The sequence below is a fragment of the Platalea leucorodia genome (genome assembly GCF_965183815.1).
Source record: "Platalea leucorodia genome assembly, chromosome: 16".
Classification (NCBI taxonomy): Eukaryota; Metazoa; Chordata; class Aves; order Pelecaniformes; family Threskiornithidae; genus Platalea; species Platalea leucorodia.
In genome coordinates, this window is record NC_138838.1 from 6,482,639 (window position 1) to 6,500,719 (window position 18,081).

General features: G+C 42.0%; 1 protein-coding gene across 3 annotated transcripts in view; it reads right to left on the bottom strand.

Moving 5' to 3' along the window:
* RFFL (ring finger and FYVE like domain containing E3 ubiquitin protein ligase) overlaps positions 1 to 18,081 on the bottom strand; it is a 31,802-nt gene that overhangs the window by 9,070 nt on the left and 4,651 nt on the right. For all 3 annotated transcript variants that reach the window (XM_082328471.1, XM_082328469.1, XM_082328470.1), the window contains one exon: positions 2,158 to 2,348. In XM_082328471.1, coding sequence (XP_082184597.1) covers positions 2,158 to 2,343 — 186 coding nt within the window. In that variant the 5' untranslated portion in view covers positions 2,344 to 2,348. The remainder of the gene's footprint in view (positions 1 to 2,157; positions 2,349 to 18,081) is intronic.

Here is an 18,081-nt window from a genome sequence, read left to right on the forward strand (position 1 = left end):
ATCCCATCATTCTGCTTTTGCGGGAGGGTGGGGGGGTGGGAGGGGTGGGTTGGTTTGTTGGTGGTTTTTTAAAAGCAATTTAAGTTATCTTATGGTCACCAGTGTGGAAAGAATTAATTATTATCTATTGTATTTCAGTATAAACATTAACTGGACACTAGAGTTCCAAGGTACTGCCTCTCTCGGGACAAAATGCAGAGTTTTCGGTGCTCTGGTTGCAGCAAAGTGAGATTTCATACACTTCTTGGTCCATATCAACAGAATTAAAGAATTAACATGGCTTACAAACATGTCAGTGTTTTACAAGTTACATACTCAGTTCTTTGTCTCAAATTCTCTTCTGGAGACCAAGGACTGATGGATGATCTAGCAGACCTTCCTGCAGCTGTGTGAGCTTCGCCACCTGTAGCCGTCTAGCTCGAGTCAGCTCCAGAGATTGCTGCTCAGCAGCCGCGGTGGGAGGAGGAAGGTGGAAGGAAGGTTTAGGAGCCCCCCTTCACAATACAGCATATAAACCCCCAACTCATCTCCATTGAGAGTCTGCGCTGAACGGGAGCAGCTGAGACACAAGCACACATTGTGCTCTCCTGCCCCAGTCACGCTGACAGCCAGCTCCAGCAGAAAACCGGGGAAGTCTGCTGGGGCAGAAATGTCCTAAATTGCTTTAGCAGATCCTCTACAATTTGCACCCCAGAGCTTTACCCAGCCCCAATCAGTCAGTATGGTTTCACATATCTGGAGCGGTACTGATGACTCTTATACAAGAGACTGCTTTAAAGACAGCTTATATCAGAACACAGGTTTTAGAAGATACCAGGAAAAACAGGACTATGGTTCTAGCACTGCTACTATATAATCCATACCTAACTGCATGAATTGTTTTCGTTTCAACAGCAGAATTGTTTACATCCACTATTTGCTACTATGCAGAAGAGTAAGCACTGGATTCGGAATAATTCTTTCCACAAGTGTTTGCAAAGATACATCGCATTAACGAGGACAATGTTAAAGACAACACTATGGGGAGTCACGTGCAGTGACCGCACCGTTCCCACCTGACCCAGAATCTGCCTACTGCCAGAAAAAGTCTAAGCATACTTACATACCCCAAATATATTAACATATATACCCAACCCCCAAAATATATTACCAGAATTTCAATTTGTAGTGATTTCTGGAGCAATATCACTTCTCAGTGCAAAAATGCATAAATATCCCTGCTGTTCCGTGAGTAGAAAGCAACAGCTCTGCCAAGACTTACCATTTCTCAGGTACGTGCCAGCATGCATGAATAAAAAGGTGCAAGATAGACCAATTTATTAATTTCCCCATCGAATCTAACAGGGCTGTGGCCAAAACTCACTGTAATTTTTATTCTCATGTTATTAAGTTCAGTAACATGCTAAATATAAAACACTTCTTAAGCCACAGAGTTTGGACTCTGAACAACTTTCCTCACGAAAACATTTTTCAAGCAGCATTATAGGAACCTCAATAATGTCCCAGACAGGGTTTGCTGTCTAATTAAAAATCTTGTGGCAACAATTATTTTGGCATTTATATGCTCACAAATGAAGTTTACAAACAAGATAAAATGGATTTGTTCGGGGTTTTTGGTTTTTTTTTTTTGGCACTGAGCTTCATCAATTTAACACACACCCTCAATAAACTTACATGGCTTTTTAGTTTGAGCAACAATAGTTTGGAAAAGAGATATGTCGATCTTCCTTCACTGAAAGCACAAACAGATTACTAAACTTCTTGCCATAACTTTTTTTTTTTTTTTTTTTAAAAGGACATCATTGTTTTTAAATAGCAAATTTAAAAACTCAAGTTCAAGTTAATGCTCCTTTAAATGGTTATAAGCAGTTTGGCTTGCTTCTTTCAGTGCCTGGGAAAGCCAAGTCTACTGAAGGTTAACTGCCACATTTCCAGTCATCTTTAACTACATCTGCTAATTGCAAAAGAATGACTAAAGACACAGAAGCAAAGGCAAGCTGTCTTTTTCCATATGGTATGTCCTCAAATCGGAGGCCTCTAATGTGCACCCGTTTCTCTTCAAATTGGCTTTCTGGAATTAAATGAAAGTCAGATGGCATATTGCAAACCGAACACTCCCCTAAGCCAGCGGCGCCAGAGCAGACGTTTGCGACTCACCTTCCTGGCGGAGCTGTCGAAGTGCACCCCGCAGGCTTTGCAGCTCTGCTCAGAAGCGGTGGGAGACGGGTAGGAGCTGTACCCGGGGTTGGAATAGGCTTGGGCTCTGGCTCCCTGCTGCGGCTGCGGCTGCATCTCTTCGGGTGAGCCATCCAGACAAAGCCAATTACAACAGCTTGCCCACATAGTAACTGAAATTGGAAAAGACAGACATTAGAAATGACATGGGAAACGTCTGTCAGCTAAAGTGAGAACAAAGCATAAATGCATATTTAAATTTCCCACCAGCAATTCATTTTTGACAGTGTGTTTGTAAGTTTTGATCTTTCCTCTAACAAGCACATGGAAAAACCACGCACCCGGTCCAGCATGGTACGCCTTCGGTGAGAAAGGACAAATAAAGTTCAGGATAGTTATTACTGGAATTTCTTAGAGTTAGGAGATTACAGCAAAGATAAGATAACTTTTATGTTCCAGTTGGCTGTACGAGACTCTGTGATCAAGTTTGCTGTAACAGGCTGTCTCTATTCCATGTAAGCCGTAATGCACTGACCTTGTTTTTTGTGCATTGGGAAAAGCAAACAGAAGCTCAAATTATGCCTCATACATTATTTAAATAAAATCAGCAGCAAGATCACAGATGGCTATTATTCAATTTTATTCTAAATCCCTCTACAGATTTACAGCTACAAATCTAAAAAGACAAAATAAAAGACAAGGACAGTGGAGCCACCGATTTAACATATGCCAGTTCTCAGCTCTATTTGCAGCGTTACAAGGCAAAATCATCACACAGCAAGCCAATGTCAGTAACTTAGGAAAAATCAAATATTCGCTTCCAGTAACTTACTTGGGAAAACAATTGCATCCGAGACACATAATCGCTTGTTTATTTTATTTTTTTTTTACAAGCCAAATAATGATATATGCACACACTTAGCTAAAATCCCAACAGTCCAGTGCAAAATGCACAGTTTTGCAGTCTTCTAAGACCACCCATGCAGAAGTATTCCAGAAACACACTGCTATAAACTTGCTTTGGGGAGTTTACAAAGAAATCTGAATTCATCTGGGCATTCAGTTTCCAGAGCATACACCATGTGTCATCACTTACTGGTAAACAGAATACAAATCGCCTCGTCTGCATTTCTGCAGTCACGCTGTAGTTCCTGGACTGTGTTTCTTTTAGGTCTTAAAAATCGGGTCCATCACTGATAGTGTTGGACTGCTTGATTTTATAAACTTCTGGAAATAAAACATCTCTCAGCTACACAGCCAATTCATTTCTTTCACCTCAGTAAGTATTGCCACTGTAAAACTCCAGATTCCCAAGGGAAGGGGGCCGGTACGAGTCCTAAAGGTTATTTGGTATAATATACTAACATACTGTTCTCTTGAATTTTTTTTCTTTTAAAGCTGCGTTAAGTCTTTTGGGTTGATGTACTTGAATTGGGAAGCTTTTGCAGTTGGTGCTGTTCCAGTATCTGTAGCTTTAGTGGCACCTCCAATCCTTTGAAAAGCCAGCTGAATTTGGCTCGTCACAGTTACCGCTGTCGCTGCAGCAGACATATGCCTTTCAAAATCCACAATGGTGAGCTTACCAATAAACTCTGCCCTGCAGGCTCAGCAGATTTTAATGTTGAAGTGACAATCTACAGATTGATGACAGATAAACAGTTCTCAGTGTAACTGATGTGCGCGATGCCGTGGTGTAAATTGCACTTAGACTGGCAAACAGATCTCTAGTAACAGAATGGTAACAGAGAAAAAGGAGCACTAGCTGGCTGCTGGAAGGACAGGGGTGACTGAAGGCACGGCAGAGACACGCAGGGCACAAGACTATTACTGCAAATATCTGCGATATCAAAGCCATCAAATGCTGATTCTATCCAACACTGACAATCACAATACTGAAGCGGCATCAATACGTTCTCCATCCCCTACAATCCTCTCATCAAGTGCTGACATAAAATTTTGGGGGTGCCTTCACCGTCCTCTTCCCACACCATTTGGAGCTATTCTCAGGCACAAGCAGCAAGCTGCTGTGCTTCCCCAGCAGCTTCGGATAGCAAACTGCCTTGGCAGGAGCGCCTGTGTTCTGCACAGAAAACACGTGGGATAGCCACCGCACAGCAAAATGAGATCCTCCAGGCCACCAACAGCTTTGATTTGTGTTACATCCCTGTGTACAAAACCTGGTGTCAGAAGATAATAAGCTTAAACACAGTTAATTATTCATAAGCGTGAACAAGAATCAATGAAAAACAGTGCAAGTTCTTACTGACACACAGGGATCTGAAGCCGGAAAACATTAATGGCCTAACTGCAGTGTCTCAGCCTAACAATTAGTTTCACACGCCACAGTACTCATCCTGTATAAGCAGGGGTAATTATCACTTAATAAATACTTGGAGAGAAGCGTTCCATGAACAGAAATAACATATCATCCATTTGTATTAGCTCTGCGCTGCAATCAAAACACATACTCTAGATATCATACATAAAAGAAACAATGACTCCCTTTCCGCACATTAATTTTCAAGCTATCCGTCCCACTCAGAACTTAACACATCCCTTCTATTGCCAAAATACTCCATTTCTATTTTAAACTATGCTGTTTGGAGGTTTAATTTGTTCGTAGGAATTGCAAATCTAAACAACTCGAAAGCTGCGCAGTCAAACAAGCGTTCACAACCTCCACAGCAGGGGAAAGCGGCGTCCGTAGTTAAGGTCCCTTCCTCTTTCAAGGACCCCTGCAAGCTGAAGGCCACCCACGATAACAGAACACACAAATGCTACTGCCTGCCCCAAAAAGTTTGTTTTCCTAAAAAAAAGACAGCCCACTAATTCACTCTGGAACATTGCAACATGTCAAACATTGGGAAGAAAAACACAAAGGAGTGCACAAACCAGGATAAAATAAGACAGAACTCAGCATTCAGCTGGAGTTGTAGTTTTGTGTAATTGCCAGGAAATGGAAAGGTTGACAAAAGGCTCAGATGTTGCTGTAGAAGAACCTTAATCCTGCTCAACTACAAAAGCATGGAAGGGAAACGGCCATCAACAAAAAACTAATAACCAGGACTGTCCTCTGAGCTGCAACGTTTTCCCAAAGATATCTCCCACCTTTAAGAGAAAGGAGCGCACGGAAACTCGACAGCCATTCATACAACTCAGGCACGCTCCTTCAGCCTGTACCACCGTATGTCAGCTTTTAATTATTTAAGGACCTCTACATATAGGTGTAAGTTTAAGTTAGGGCTTGTCTACACACAGCAGTTACATTGACAAAGATGCTTCATTGAAAACCGCTTTGTGCTGATGGTTGACAGCCATGGAGAAACGGACAGCTCTCACTTTGCTGTTGGCATTTCGGGAGGCCGGTGGGTTCCTGCCCACCACATACGTTGTGCCGTGAGCAGGCATCCCACATTTCTTTTGTGCCACTGTCAGCTCTTAGGAAAAGCAGGACTCTCCTCCGAGAACCCAAGAGATACCTGCCAGCCAGCAACCATCGCCTCTCAACACGGCGTACAGGTTGGGGACAGCACCCGGGCGATGCCGCAGCCTGCTCCAGCTGCAGCTTAGACTGCTCCAAGCGCAAGAAAAGGAGCTCACAGATGTTTCCACCTCTGCCCATACAGCGGCCATCACGCTCTGCATCTCAGTCAACATTGCCCCAACTAATTCTGTAGGTATCTGCTACCATTTCCAAATTCCCAGGAGACCGCAGTGGCTGAAAAGCAAGAATTATGCTGTTGATACCTGGAACATGCAGTGGATGCTACATGGCAACTTAAAATGCTGCCACCAGTTAGGCGAAGCTTTGCTGACTGCAGCTATACTACCAAGCAGATATGACTGAGGCTTAAGATGCTAAAATGTCTCTGTATCTGCCTACAACTGTGCTAAGACAACAAGAAATGCAGGTAAGATTCAGCAGCTGCTTCAAGAGGGATTTTTCCTTTGTCCTGCACAGCATCAGTTTTAGACCTGAGGAAAGAAGCACTGCCAGTGGGAGAGGACTGGTAGTGGCAAGCAGAATTTCACGGTGACGTTTCAGGATGGCAATCTCCTATATATATATCTCCACAATGTCTGCTACAGCCTAATTATTCCTTTACTTATTTTGTTATCCATTCAGAGGAATGTGGTCAGCGCTGTCCAGAAACTGATCATTTCCGTAAGCAAGGCTTTGACGGATGGGTTGTTGGTACAGATGTGACAGAGTTTGAGCACCATGACCAGAAAGCGCTGCCCTGTGTAAAGCCCGTCGATCCTTTGCAGATGAACGGCCGTTCTGCATGCAAGGAGCTCCCCAGTTACACTGAAGCGACAAGTAAATGCCCAGCCACAAAATCTAGCAGCAGAAGGAGCTCCTTCTTTGTTGTGCTCCAGGGCTTGGTAAACACAGTAACCTGACTAGTATTAACGTGTCGGTTTGGAAAAGTGAACACCACCATAGATTTCAGGAATTCTCACGCAACTTCTTGAATAAAAGCTGTTGACTTACTGGCATAACTAACGTTAAAGGCATTACCGATATCGGCAGTCTTCATTATTCTTGGACATGATGCTCATAGGGGCCAATGGGAGCCACAGAAAATAACTGTTTTAACTCTGCAGCTGTGCATGTTTTTGGGAAACTGAAATCTAGATGGCAGGCACTCAACAGATGACTTCTGGCAGCCAAAAAGTACCTGCCTTAAATCCTAACTGCGTGTTGTGCTTGGAGCATCTGCGAGAGCAAAGGGAGAGGGAGCTTCACCAAGGCTGGACACGCAAGATCGAACACTCTATCCTGAACCTGCAAACGCACCCACCCACATGGCAATCATCACGCTGGGCTTGGGTTTGGGAAGGGGGATTGTTTTATCTTCTTTCTTGAGTTTCTTTAAGGAAAAGCCAGAAGAAATCCAGTAAGTATTGGGTGAGGCAGGGAGTCGGTTGCCATGGTCTGTGGGCAAAGCAGTGCTAGGACACTACCACGCTCTGACGGACTGCCTTTTTTTTTTTCCAGTATGAAGCTGTGAATGCTGTGACTCTCTTCACTGATTTTAAACAGAAGAGTGACATTCATTTCACCACCTGTTCATTAACAGGCTTATACATCACCATGAGTTTTGTATAAATTTACAAGCATGAGCTAATTCCAGAGGAAATACCAGTGATGTCAAAGTCTTCCTCCCATACACTGTTGAAGATAATGCAAGCCTGGATTTTTATACTTTCCATCTTCATTAAAAAAAGTGGTTGAACTCAGGTTCTCACTATATATGCAATATTAATGCCATAACCTTGCTGGCTGGAGTATCAGAGATCACTGTCTACATACAGGATTTATTACACATGCTTTGTGGATTTCTATCAAAGGGCTTTGGCTGTATCGGAAAACTGTGGTTTACGTTCGAATGTAAAATTTCCCTTTATTTTCCTAACAGTGCAAACACTAAGGGACTAGAACAAGCAAAAGGAACACCTCAGAATCACGGAGCTTTTGGCTCTGCATAATAAAGCTCTTGATGACTGTGTCTGGCTTCTTTTCCTGACTGCTCAGGAATTTGGGGGCTGGAATGCACGAGCACCGAGGAGACACTTGAGTTAAGGGATCAAAAGGAACTGAGCTCCCACGGGCAGCTGATTTTGCTCCCACAGGAGGAGACGCCACAGCAACAAGTACTCCTCCTCCTCCTGAGAGGCCCTCGACCACTGGAACACCAGGGCTGATAACCCTCGAGGCTACTGCGAATGGAGAAGGGTGCCAAAAAGGGAGGGAGATGCAAGACAAACAGCAGCTTTGCTAGGGCATGCTTCCCTTTGCTCGTTAGCTCTACCAACTGCCCTCGCACCTCCTAATTTAGATGAAGACTCTGTTCACCACAATGAGCTGCTTTTCTAATAGCTCCCTGAACCATCAAGCTCCTCTTTCCACCGCATTCATCGGAGGCCATCCTCCTTGACTACCTGCTTGTGACCTTTCAGAACCCCCCTGTGATCCCAAATTGTCTTCTCCTGTTTCTCAGCAGTTTCCAGGAGATCAGTGCAGAGTGTCTCAGTCTTCTCCCTCCACCTTCCCCTCACTCTTCGCCAAACACCAGGTAACTGCCAAACTGCAGAATCCAGTAAGGACTGGGTGCCTCAAGTACAGATGCTCTACAACGACGCCTATCCAGCCTGTTATCCATTGGGTGGCCTCCACAACAGCAAAACCACATTCATGGGTAAGACACTACTTTCAAGGCAACACACCAAGACTGGGATTAACGTTATTCACAAAAGCAGTAGTTGCTGCCATTTCTAGTAGCTTGAAGATCATTGAAATCTATTCAGGAAGCCGGAACAGGGCAGTGTGCCTTTAAAATACTGATGTCTTGCTAAAGCACATTTAAAATTATTATTTTTGCATTATTATTCCCCTGCAAAATTCATCAGATCCCACTTCGTGAATGCTGTTTTGCAATGATTTAAGTATTTAATGAGTTAACCATCTTGGTGCCTCATTAACAGCATTGCACAGTTGCTCATTGTTACAATTTAGTCTTTTTTATTTTTTCCTCTTCCATAAACCTGCACTGATAAGAAATGCCTTGCTAAAATTAGTTTCACTAATTACCTACCACTTACAAACTGAATTCACAGCTTGCTTGGTCAAAAGTTAGTATTTACTTGATAACAGAGCTATAGAATAATCTGCTCAAATGCCATTTATGCATGAAGTATTATTTTTATCAGCCTGTGTCACAGGCACACAGCCCTGAATTATGATAAATGGGAGCAACCATATGTTGGGACAGGTGGAAAAGTCGGCAAATTGGCCATTCGGAGGAGGCACAAGGGAAGGAGGCAGGTTGCCAGTCTGAGCATGACATTTGCAGAGGTGGTGTCTTAACCAGCACTAAGCGTAAGAAAACTTAGCGAAGAGTAGGGACCAGCCCTGGCTGTCTATCACAAAGCATGTAAATCTAATTTGCTATATACAACTGGTGTGAACACATTAGATTTTTACCTAGGGATAGAAAAAAATATATTTATGAATAAAGGTACTAGTTCACATGTGCCTAAGGTGACAACATGCACATCTTGCAAAAATACATAAATTAATATCAGCACAGCTAGAAACATGAGTGTTCAGCGGGAAGAGAGACTGAAATTTTGGTATGGAGGGAAGAGACATTTTTCCATTTTGTTCCTTGCCTTCAAAATGCCTGGAGCCATTTCACATCTCTAATCATCTAAGTACGCAATACCAGTAATCTTTACAAAGACAAATACGTGATTGCTCACCAGTCTCAGCAACTTTGATGTCAGTCTAAAATTTTTCAGGTGAGAAACTGGCCAGCTGCAAAGGCAGAGGACAGAGCATTCAGGTCAGTCTGCGCCGAGCACAGTCAGGACTGGGTGTCCAGGTTAGTTTCTGTGGCGTCTTGCTCAGGCTTCTGTGCATCCAAGAGCAACTACGCTGTCGGGCACATCCGGGCTAGCAGTGGCACTTGAACAGCATCTGCATACTCACATCCACTGGCTGCTTGCGATGGACGGAGCAGGCTGATAGTGGCACCCCATGCCCGTACGCTGCCTAGACCTTCCCTCTTGGATGTGGACAGTACGCGGCTGGTAGTTCAGCTTGTGCCTTCTGGTAATCTATCTTCACATCCTCTTCAATACAGCATGACACAGATGCATCTGCGCTTCTCCACCTCGGAGGTGCCTTCAAAAGCCTCTACGTGTGGGTGCCAGGTGTCTCAGAAGGCAGGAGATGCCACACATCCCAACGCATCCAGCCAGGAGCCAGATCAAGGAGCGTGGCACACAACTGGATTCAACAGCGTGCGCGCTTACTAGGTGCGCTGCTTCTCCGAGCGTGCGAGCCCAAAGGAAGAGAATTTGGCTGCACACCAGCATTTTAATCAAGGAAGTGACATCCATTTACCACAGAGCAGAAAGTAAACAGCGTAGCCCGTTGGGGCAGGGTGCAAAGCAGCGCAGGAAAAAGCTGGAATGGGGCCACGGTAGTTCAGCACAGAAACAGCCACGTACAACTTCAATGCAATGCTATCACCTTAAATTATTGTCGATTCCGAGAGAAGTACCGAGGTAACTTCCTAGTTATACGGTACAGAGGGAACCATCATGCAGACAAAGATCCTTTTATACTGCTATAACCTGGTTTACAGTGGAGTAGATCATTTGCAAGGTAAGCCCTTGGAAAATTTGCTTAAAAGAGATGAAAATTAAGAATTAGAGTTCTCAAATGCATGAAAAAAATAGTGGGTATTCTAAGAACATTTTGCAGCTTCATCAGTGTTTATCAGCACGCTATGTTACAAGGAATTGGCAAGCTTGCTCTCAGCAACACTTGCTGATGTTCTGTTAGAAGATTTACAGATCTTCAATGAAAGCACCTTTGCCCATCAGCAGATCCCACCAACACTGTTACAAGCACAAAGGATCTAAGCTTCAAGCGCCTCTTCGAAATAGGAGAGCTGCAATTTTCATTTTAAAATTGAGAAAATGGTTTTAGAAAGCTGTGTGATTTACAGCGCATTCCATGGGAAGCTAATTCCAACGCAGGAACAGAAACCCTCTCGCTTGACTCCCAGCCTGGCACCTGAATTGCAAACTCACTCGCCCACGTTCTCTCTCCTCTGTAGCACAAGTAAAACCAAACCATTTTTCCCAATTTTAACATGAGAAGTGTGGAAATCCTGTTTTGTTTTAAAAGGAACTGGGTACCTGGAGTGTGTATTATTTCAATATAAACTGTTTATTTTGACCCAAAATTGCACTTTATATATTGAAAAATATTTAGATTAAAAGTTCTTCTTGCTATTAACTGTAATTAGGCCTCTAGACATCTGCCAGGATGGAAATTCAACAACAGCCTTTTTCCTTTGCAAGTCAGTGACATTCTTCCAGCAAGTTAACACAAAACAAAGTGATTAATGAAATCATGTGACTGTTTTTAGGAAATTATTTATCTTACCCAGTCTATCTTAATTCCTCAGCCCCATGCCTCTTCCCAAGTAATATGCTGTGATCTCAGATAGACTACCTCCCTTCCACTCTCCTGCTATGCTGAAAAACAATTTAAAAAATCTGGTGCACTCTTTTACACTAGTATGGTATTTATCAGCAAGGCAAAATGAAGTCAGCTGTGATATACAGCATGAACCAAGTCACAGAAGAAAGAAAACTTTGGAGAAGTGAGATTCCAGACTACTCCGTTGTGTTACCATTCCCACCCTCCCAGCATCCTGCATGGGTGTACCTGTGTCTCCAGCCTTTGTCCCACGCACAAAAGCAGCAGTGAAAGTGGAAGCTCTTACAAAACTTTAGCAATGAGCAGTCCAAGAATCCTAGACTATCACGTACCATTTCAAACAGTCCTTTTCATTATGGGGAAAGAGGTCAATGCTGGCTTGCGCTCTGAATTTTTTTCTCTGTTCATTCACATCACCACAAGTCCTCCTTGGATTTAGTTTCAGCCAGCTGTTTTTTTCAAGCAGTGGGTAGCTGCTAAAATTGTGATTGCAATACGTAGCAATAAATTGCTAAATGAAAACCTGAAAATTTAAATAACTGTGCAGCTTCCTTAACCAGATATATTCGAGGAAGGTAATCATTCCATACTCTCCAGACGTCATCTCAAAACCCACCTGGACCACTCTTCTGTGACAGATGCGGCAATAGCTGGGGTGGTTAGCTGGATCTGTGCCCACCTGAAAGCCAGAAACGGTCTCCAAAGGCACAACCTAAGCTTTTCAGGGAGTCTTCCTCCTCATAACGCTACAAATACCTTGCTCTCTTTGCAAATTTTACATTGCCCAGAATAGAAAGCTACTCAAACTAAGTTTCTGCTGTGCTGCAAAAGACTGGTATGAACTAAATGACTTCAGCATTCAGATATTACAAACAAGCAGGAGCAATTCCACAATTTAACCAGGCACATCAGGGGAACAGCTTTGAATCCCCTCAGCTTTCACCACGGAAGAAGGTAACCACTGTTGGAGAGCTTTAATGATAATCTTTTAAATGGGGGAATGCAGGGAGCTGGAGAGTAAAGGGGAGGAGAAAGGATGTCCAGTCGTATTTTCATCATATCACTATAGAGTTCCCACTTCAGATAAAAAGGGATGAAGCTATTTCCGTTGAAATCCTTGGCCCAAGAGGCCTATGATGACAGCTGCACATCTTGTTTCATTGTGACGGGAGGTTTCTCTCCAACTGGATGAATTACATATTCATCAACAGTTCATCTTTGGAATAAAGAACAAGCATATGTGGGCAGTTGAACGGAGGAGAAAGAGAGGCATTATCCCAGACACAGCTCCTCCAGCTTCTAAAAACCCTTCCCCCCAATCTACAGAGGCAGGGTAGAGGCACAGAAAATAGGACGTATCTCACCACAAATTGCAGCGGCGTGCACGGAAACTCCCTATCCCACCTGGTGTACAAAGATCCAGAGAGATGAAGTGCTCTAAAGCAGCTGTTCCCAAAATAGCGACAGTTCTAAGTACAGTCTTAAGTCTTGCAGTGTTATTCATCCAACAGCTGAGCTTGGGTTGGAGGTGGTACAGTATCAGCAGTCAGAATTACATTAAGTTTGTCTGAAATTGGGATTGCAGTTGGCACTAATGCTCTAGAGACTCCGTGCTATTGCTGCCTCTCAGACACGCAGAATCGAGAGTGTTTGCTGATAAGCTATAACACCAGTTGGAAATCCCATAAATTACTTTTCATGCCAAGCTTTGGGTTTATTTTTTCAACAGCAAACTTCTAAATCTTTTTTTTTTTTTTTATTTTTTTTCCCCAGAAGTCAAAAGATAGCCTCAAAATTCCTCACACACAAAGCCCGCTCTTCCCACCCCCTCCCCATTTCAGGAGCTGTTAGCAGAAAATCAACCTAAACCCCATGGAATTCATACATGTGGAAAAGCGCACATTCAGATCGATGATGCTGCAGTAAAACTGCATGCAACAGAGATTTGTGTAGACTGGTAGGCAACCTCTAACCTATTTAACTGTAGCCTGAAAAAGATCATTGTTATTTGGCTAGACTGAAAAAGATCTGAATGTATATAATTGAGGCACATCGTAACAAGTACAAACACTGCAGACTCATTTCTTAGCTATGCCTATTCCAAATTAATCTCAATTCAAATCCAAACTAGGTGCTGAAATAGAATAAAATGCAACTGCATATCATCTCCTTTGGTAGACATGTACAAAGACCAGCACGTCTCACATCTGAAACGGTGTGGAAAGCTCTGTTCTCCCAGACTGCAGAAATACTTAGGAGTTTGTCAGCAGTTAAAGAAAAGTCCAGGATGTTGAATACAGCACTGAAAAGGAACAAACCTGAATACTAGTTTTATTACTGAGACAACAAAAGATATCGGAGTAAAAAGGTCAGTTTATTTACAGCTTAGGCACCTCATCTGTGGACAAGGAAAAATTCCCCACCCTTACTTGAAGTAAGTTAGTACAGGTGGAAGTTTGAGAGAGACTTTGAAGTTGCAGTCTTAAAGCATTTCCGTAAATATTAACTATTATTTTAATGCCAATCTCCATTTAGCATTGAAGGGTTTGAAATTCAAAACTGCTTACATGCAGCCCTGGATAAGAGCTTGAAAACTGAGGGAAAGTTCAAGCCTTAGCACCCAGCGCCTGTCAGTAGGACTAGCATGAACTACTTGTGACATTCATGGGACAGATGGAAAAGAGTCCATTTCCAGCCATCTACAGGGTTTGTGTCTAGGGCTGAAGGATTCTAAATTGCTTGTTTACCACTGCTCTTGCTCAATTGCCATGCCTCTCCTCTTCTTCCAGCCTCGATCCCTGCAGAACGTCAAGGACTAGTAACCCAAAAACAATGCAGACTGAAATCTGGGCTTTACTCAAACTGAAACATCGACGACCCCAACAACCATCTTGCCCTGTATTTTTGGTTACCAAGTTGAAGGGTAGCATCCCTAGGAGACTCAGAGACTGAGAGGACAGTAGGTAATGAAAGCTTCAAACGGCCTTTAAGGACCTGCATCTTCTGGATTCCCTACCTTTGTCACGAAGAGGAAATTTCCCATATATGGCCCAAGCCAACAAGCAGACTAGGGTCACATTTCAGTTCACGGCTTTTGGCAAGCCCAAGCATTCAGACATCATGAGTCAGTGCTCCAGAAATCACTAGGTTTTATAAACCAATAAATCTATTTCATTTTGGTTTTTTAGTTTGCCTTGGGTTTGTTGGGGGTTTTTTCTCAGCCTTTGCAGCACACAAGCATCATCACATTTTAATTTTGCTTCTCTGTAACTGGGAGGAGCAGTTTTTTCCATTCTGGGTTTGTTTGCTTTGTAAAATGACAGACAAGATTTTCATATTAGACTAAATCCTGGCATTGGGGCATTAAGAAAAAAAACCCATACCAACTGCGATGGAAGTTGGGAACAGATACTCTGCTGTCTTGTACTTTCACACAGCCCTTTAACAACAAAGGTGACTTATTTTTTTAAGTAAAACCTCAAAACATCTTCACTTCTGTTCTCAGATCCCAAACGAACAACCACTTATCTGGCATTTCAGCACAAGCAGACACGACTTCTGCGGATAAGAAGCTCCCTGCGACACAATCTTTTCCACCAATAACCTGATAACATCAACATGAACTTTCTTCCATTTTGAGTTGTACTTTTCTCAGTTCAATAGTTCAGCAGAAACTGCCCCATTTTCGATTATACACACAAAATCACATACCACTTACTCCTATTTTAAAAAAAGACCTTAAGTTCAACAAATTCCATTGGGTAATTACTTTCAGATTAGTAATGGAATAAATTAATATGGGACAAATCAGGGCTGAGGATTTTTGGTTTCAGTTTCTAGCTCTGTTAAGGACACTCCGTGCATCTGGGCCACTTCAATTCTCTGTGCCTCAGTTTTCCGTACATAAAATACAGATAATACCTCATCAGGGAATGGAATCAAGTTAACATTTCATTTCTTCAAAGCAGTACTGTATTCATAATGGAGTTAAATACATTCAGAGAACTATCACAGCTCACAGAAGTAAGGCACTTCTGCTTACAGCGAGTGACCTCCTTGCACTTTTGCACAGCATCCTAACAATTTAACATTGGAACAAAACACATAAATATTATAAGGACAAGACAAGATGATTTGGAGGCCAACTTTATGTTTCACACAAGTGCAAAAGACAACGCAAGTCCGGTTAGGTTTTGGTTTTTTTTGTTTGGGTTTGTTGGTTTGTTTTAACTCTTTAGCAGTTCACAGTGAAAATTGTGGTAACGTGCAGAATAAAATACTGCTCAAAAAGTTTGTTTTTACTTAATGGGGCATTTTAACTTAAAAAAAAAGTCTCACTGACAAATGTGGCCTTGTCAAAAAAAAAAAAAAAAAAAAAAAAGACAGACCCGTTCTTGGTACTTGCGACAAGCATAACATCTGAAGGAGGCAGCATGCTATCAAGTTGCTGCTTAGAAAAACATCTAGGATTATAGATTTCAAATCTTTTGTGGATGTTGTAAAAATTTCTTTTTATTTAAAAGTTCAGAAGGTTCAATAAATATTTTTAGACTGTTTCCTCCATAATCAAGGATTAAAGCTGATCAGTCAAGTAGACAGTAGACAGTAATAGTTTATATCCTTTTCTTCACATTTGTTTTTATTAGGCGAATTTTTAGGAAATACTACCACATATTGCAGATTTAATGTCAAGCTTTCATCTGTTATTCCAGGCAGAGCAATAAAAGCCTTAGCTTGTATTATTAAGAGCCACATCCAGAAGTAAAAGAAACAAGCTTAGGCCTCCCTAACAATATCTTACCAAGTTACTTAGGTTTTAAGCAGAACACTGCTTGGAAAACACTGACGAAGAGGCAGGACTTATTCCAAGAACGATCATCTTACTTCACTTAGACAAAGTAAAGCCTTTCATGAATTAGGCTTGGGTTTGGCCTACGTTCTCTTGTATGAAAAGGCTTCATTATATGCAGTTGAACACATTGTTTGAAAATGTGATACGAATGGCATTTAATGCAGCAAAAGGTGAACAAACTAAAATGGTAAACCTGTATTAAACATGCTATATCTTATCTCTAAAATAGACACGTTCTGAAAATCTTTAAATAGGTTTTCACCCACGGAAGAGTTCAGAGATGGTATCAGCACCACTCATGACTATCAGATAAAGCTATTTGCAGATTTAAGATGTCTCTGAAGGCAGATAAAAAGAAATGCTGCAAGTACTTTGTTTTTAAGTGCATTACTTCGCTATATACAAGTAGTCATTTACTGGTGCTTTGAATTCCAGCTGCATTCTCTGTGGACATTTTGTAGGCATTGCAATTCACTTCTGAAGCTCCAGCAGCAAGCTAAACAACATATTTCAATTCATTTCAGGAATTTCTTACTTCACTCAGAATGACATTCTTGATTTAGTTATTTCCATTGCAAAAATCAGTCTGTGATCTGTCTTCAAGTCAGAGAAGCAAGTAACAAGAAGCAAGAAATATAAATAACAACAGAAATAGAAAGAATAAATTTGTCAAAATGAAGGCTGAGGTTTGGGGCTTTATTTTTATTAAATGCCTGCCTCAACTCCCTCTCACTTCTCTTCTGCATATGAGACGAGATCTTACTCCTCTTACCGGAGAGCCCTTTGCACAAAAAGATGCAGAACGACAGACTAGATTTGACTAAGCCGGCAAGGAAATAGATGATCACATGCAACAACTGATAAGCCTTTCAATCCGAGAAACGTAAGGTATGAATTATGCAAGTATCAGCCTCTGACTGGAAGAAACCTGCGGTCTGAGCTCCGAGAGCATAAATCAGTCTCCATATAAACACCAGCTTCAATTTCTACTTTTTTGATTATACAGTCAAAAGGGACTTTGAAATCTACACTTTATTTGGAATCTGAAAAATAAACTGTTTCCAAACTATTCTGTAATGCTTGTGTAATGGCCTCAAGACAGCCAGTAATTTAGACAGCTGTGTGACTAGCCACAGAAGCTGCATTTTAGAAATCGCCCTTCTTTGGAACAATTGAAACTTTCTCCAGGACGAAGTCCGCACACAGAGAGCAGTGTTTCCCTGCAAGCATATAACAGTTTCATTATTGTTTAACTACCACAAAACAGCTCCAACAATCTATCAAGCTTGACATTTTATCTGTCTCTGCTGCTGGCCCAGAATACAGGGCATATATAGGAGGAGGTTCAAGGATTCGGTAAGTTATTTTGTTAATCTAAACAGAGAAACATTTCCCTTCTTTTAATGATTAATTTGCCATTTTTAAAACCTGTTCAGGAAACCACGGGTCTGTTTATCCTCCAAAGTATCAAATCCAAGTATCTATAAAGAAGTCTATTCCACCAGATGAATAAAAGCTCCATTTTAAGATATGTATAAAACAAATTCAAAGGCAATCCTATAGAGAAGGGGTTCCACACTGCAACAGAGCAGCAGTATCAGTTGTGGTTCCAATCCAGCCGTGATTATTGTAACACCAAGCTACAGCAGAGCATTAACTTGCTGCTCACTGACCCTCCCATCCCGGGAACGCCGCTGCTCAGCAGGTTTCCGAATAACCATGGCCCAGGCAAAGTCCTAAGAAGCACCAACATGTTTATGGAACAAAACTCATCAATGCATGATGCAACTTTGCAGAGTATGTCTTCAAACACAACACTGGAGATGTTATTCATCAGAGTGATTCTACCAATTCAGAGTAGCTGGGTGAATGAAACGTGGAAGTCATTCACTGGTGCCATTGATTTCTGAGCAAGGTATTTTGACATCAACAAAAAGTGGCGTCACATCAGTTTCAGTCTGGACTTCCACAGCATGGAACATTATGGTTTCTGACTCATTTGGGGAGCAAGGCAAACCAGTACAGGCTCATG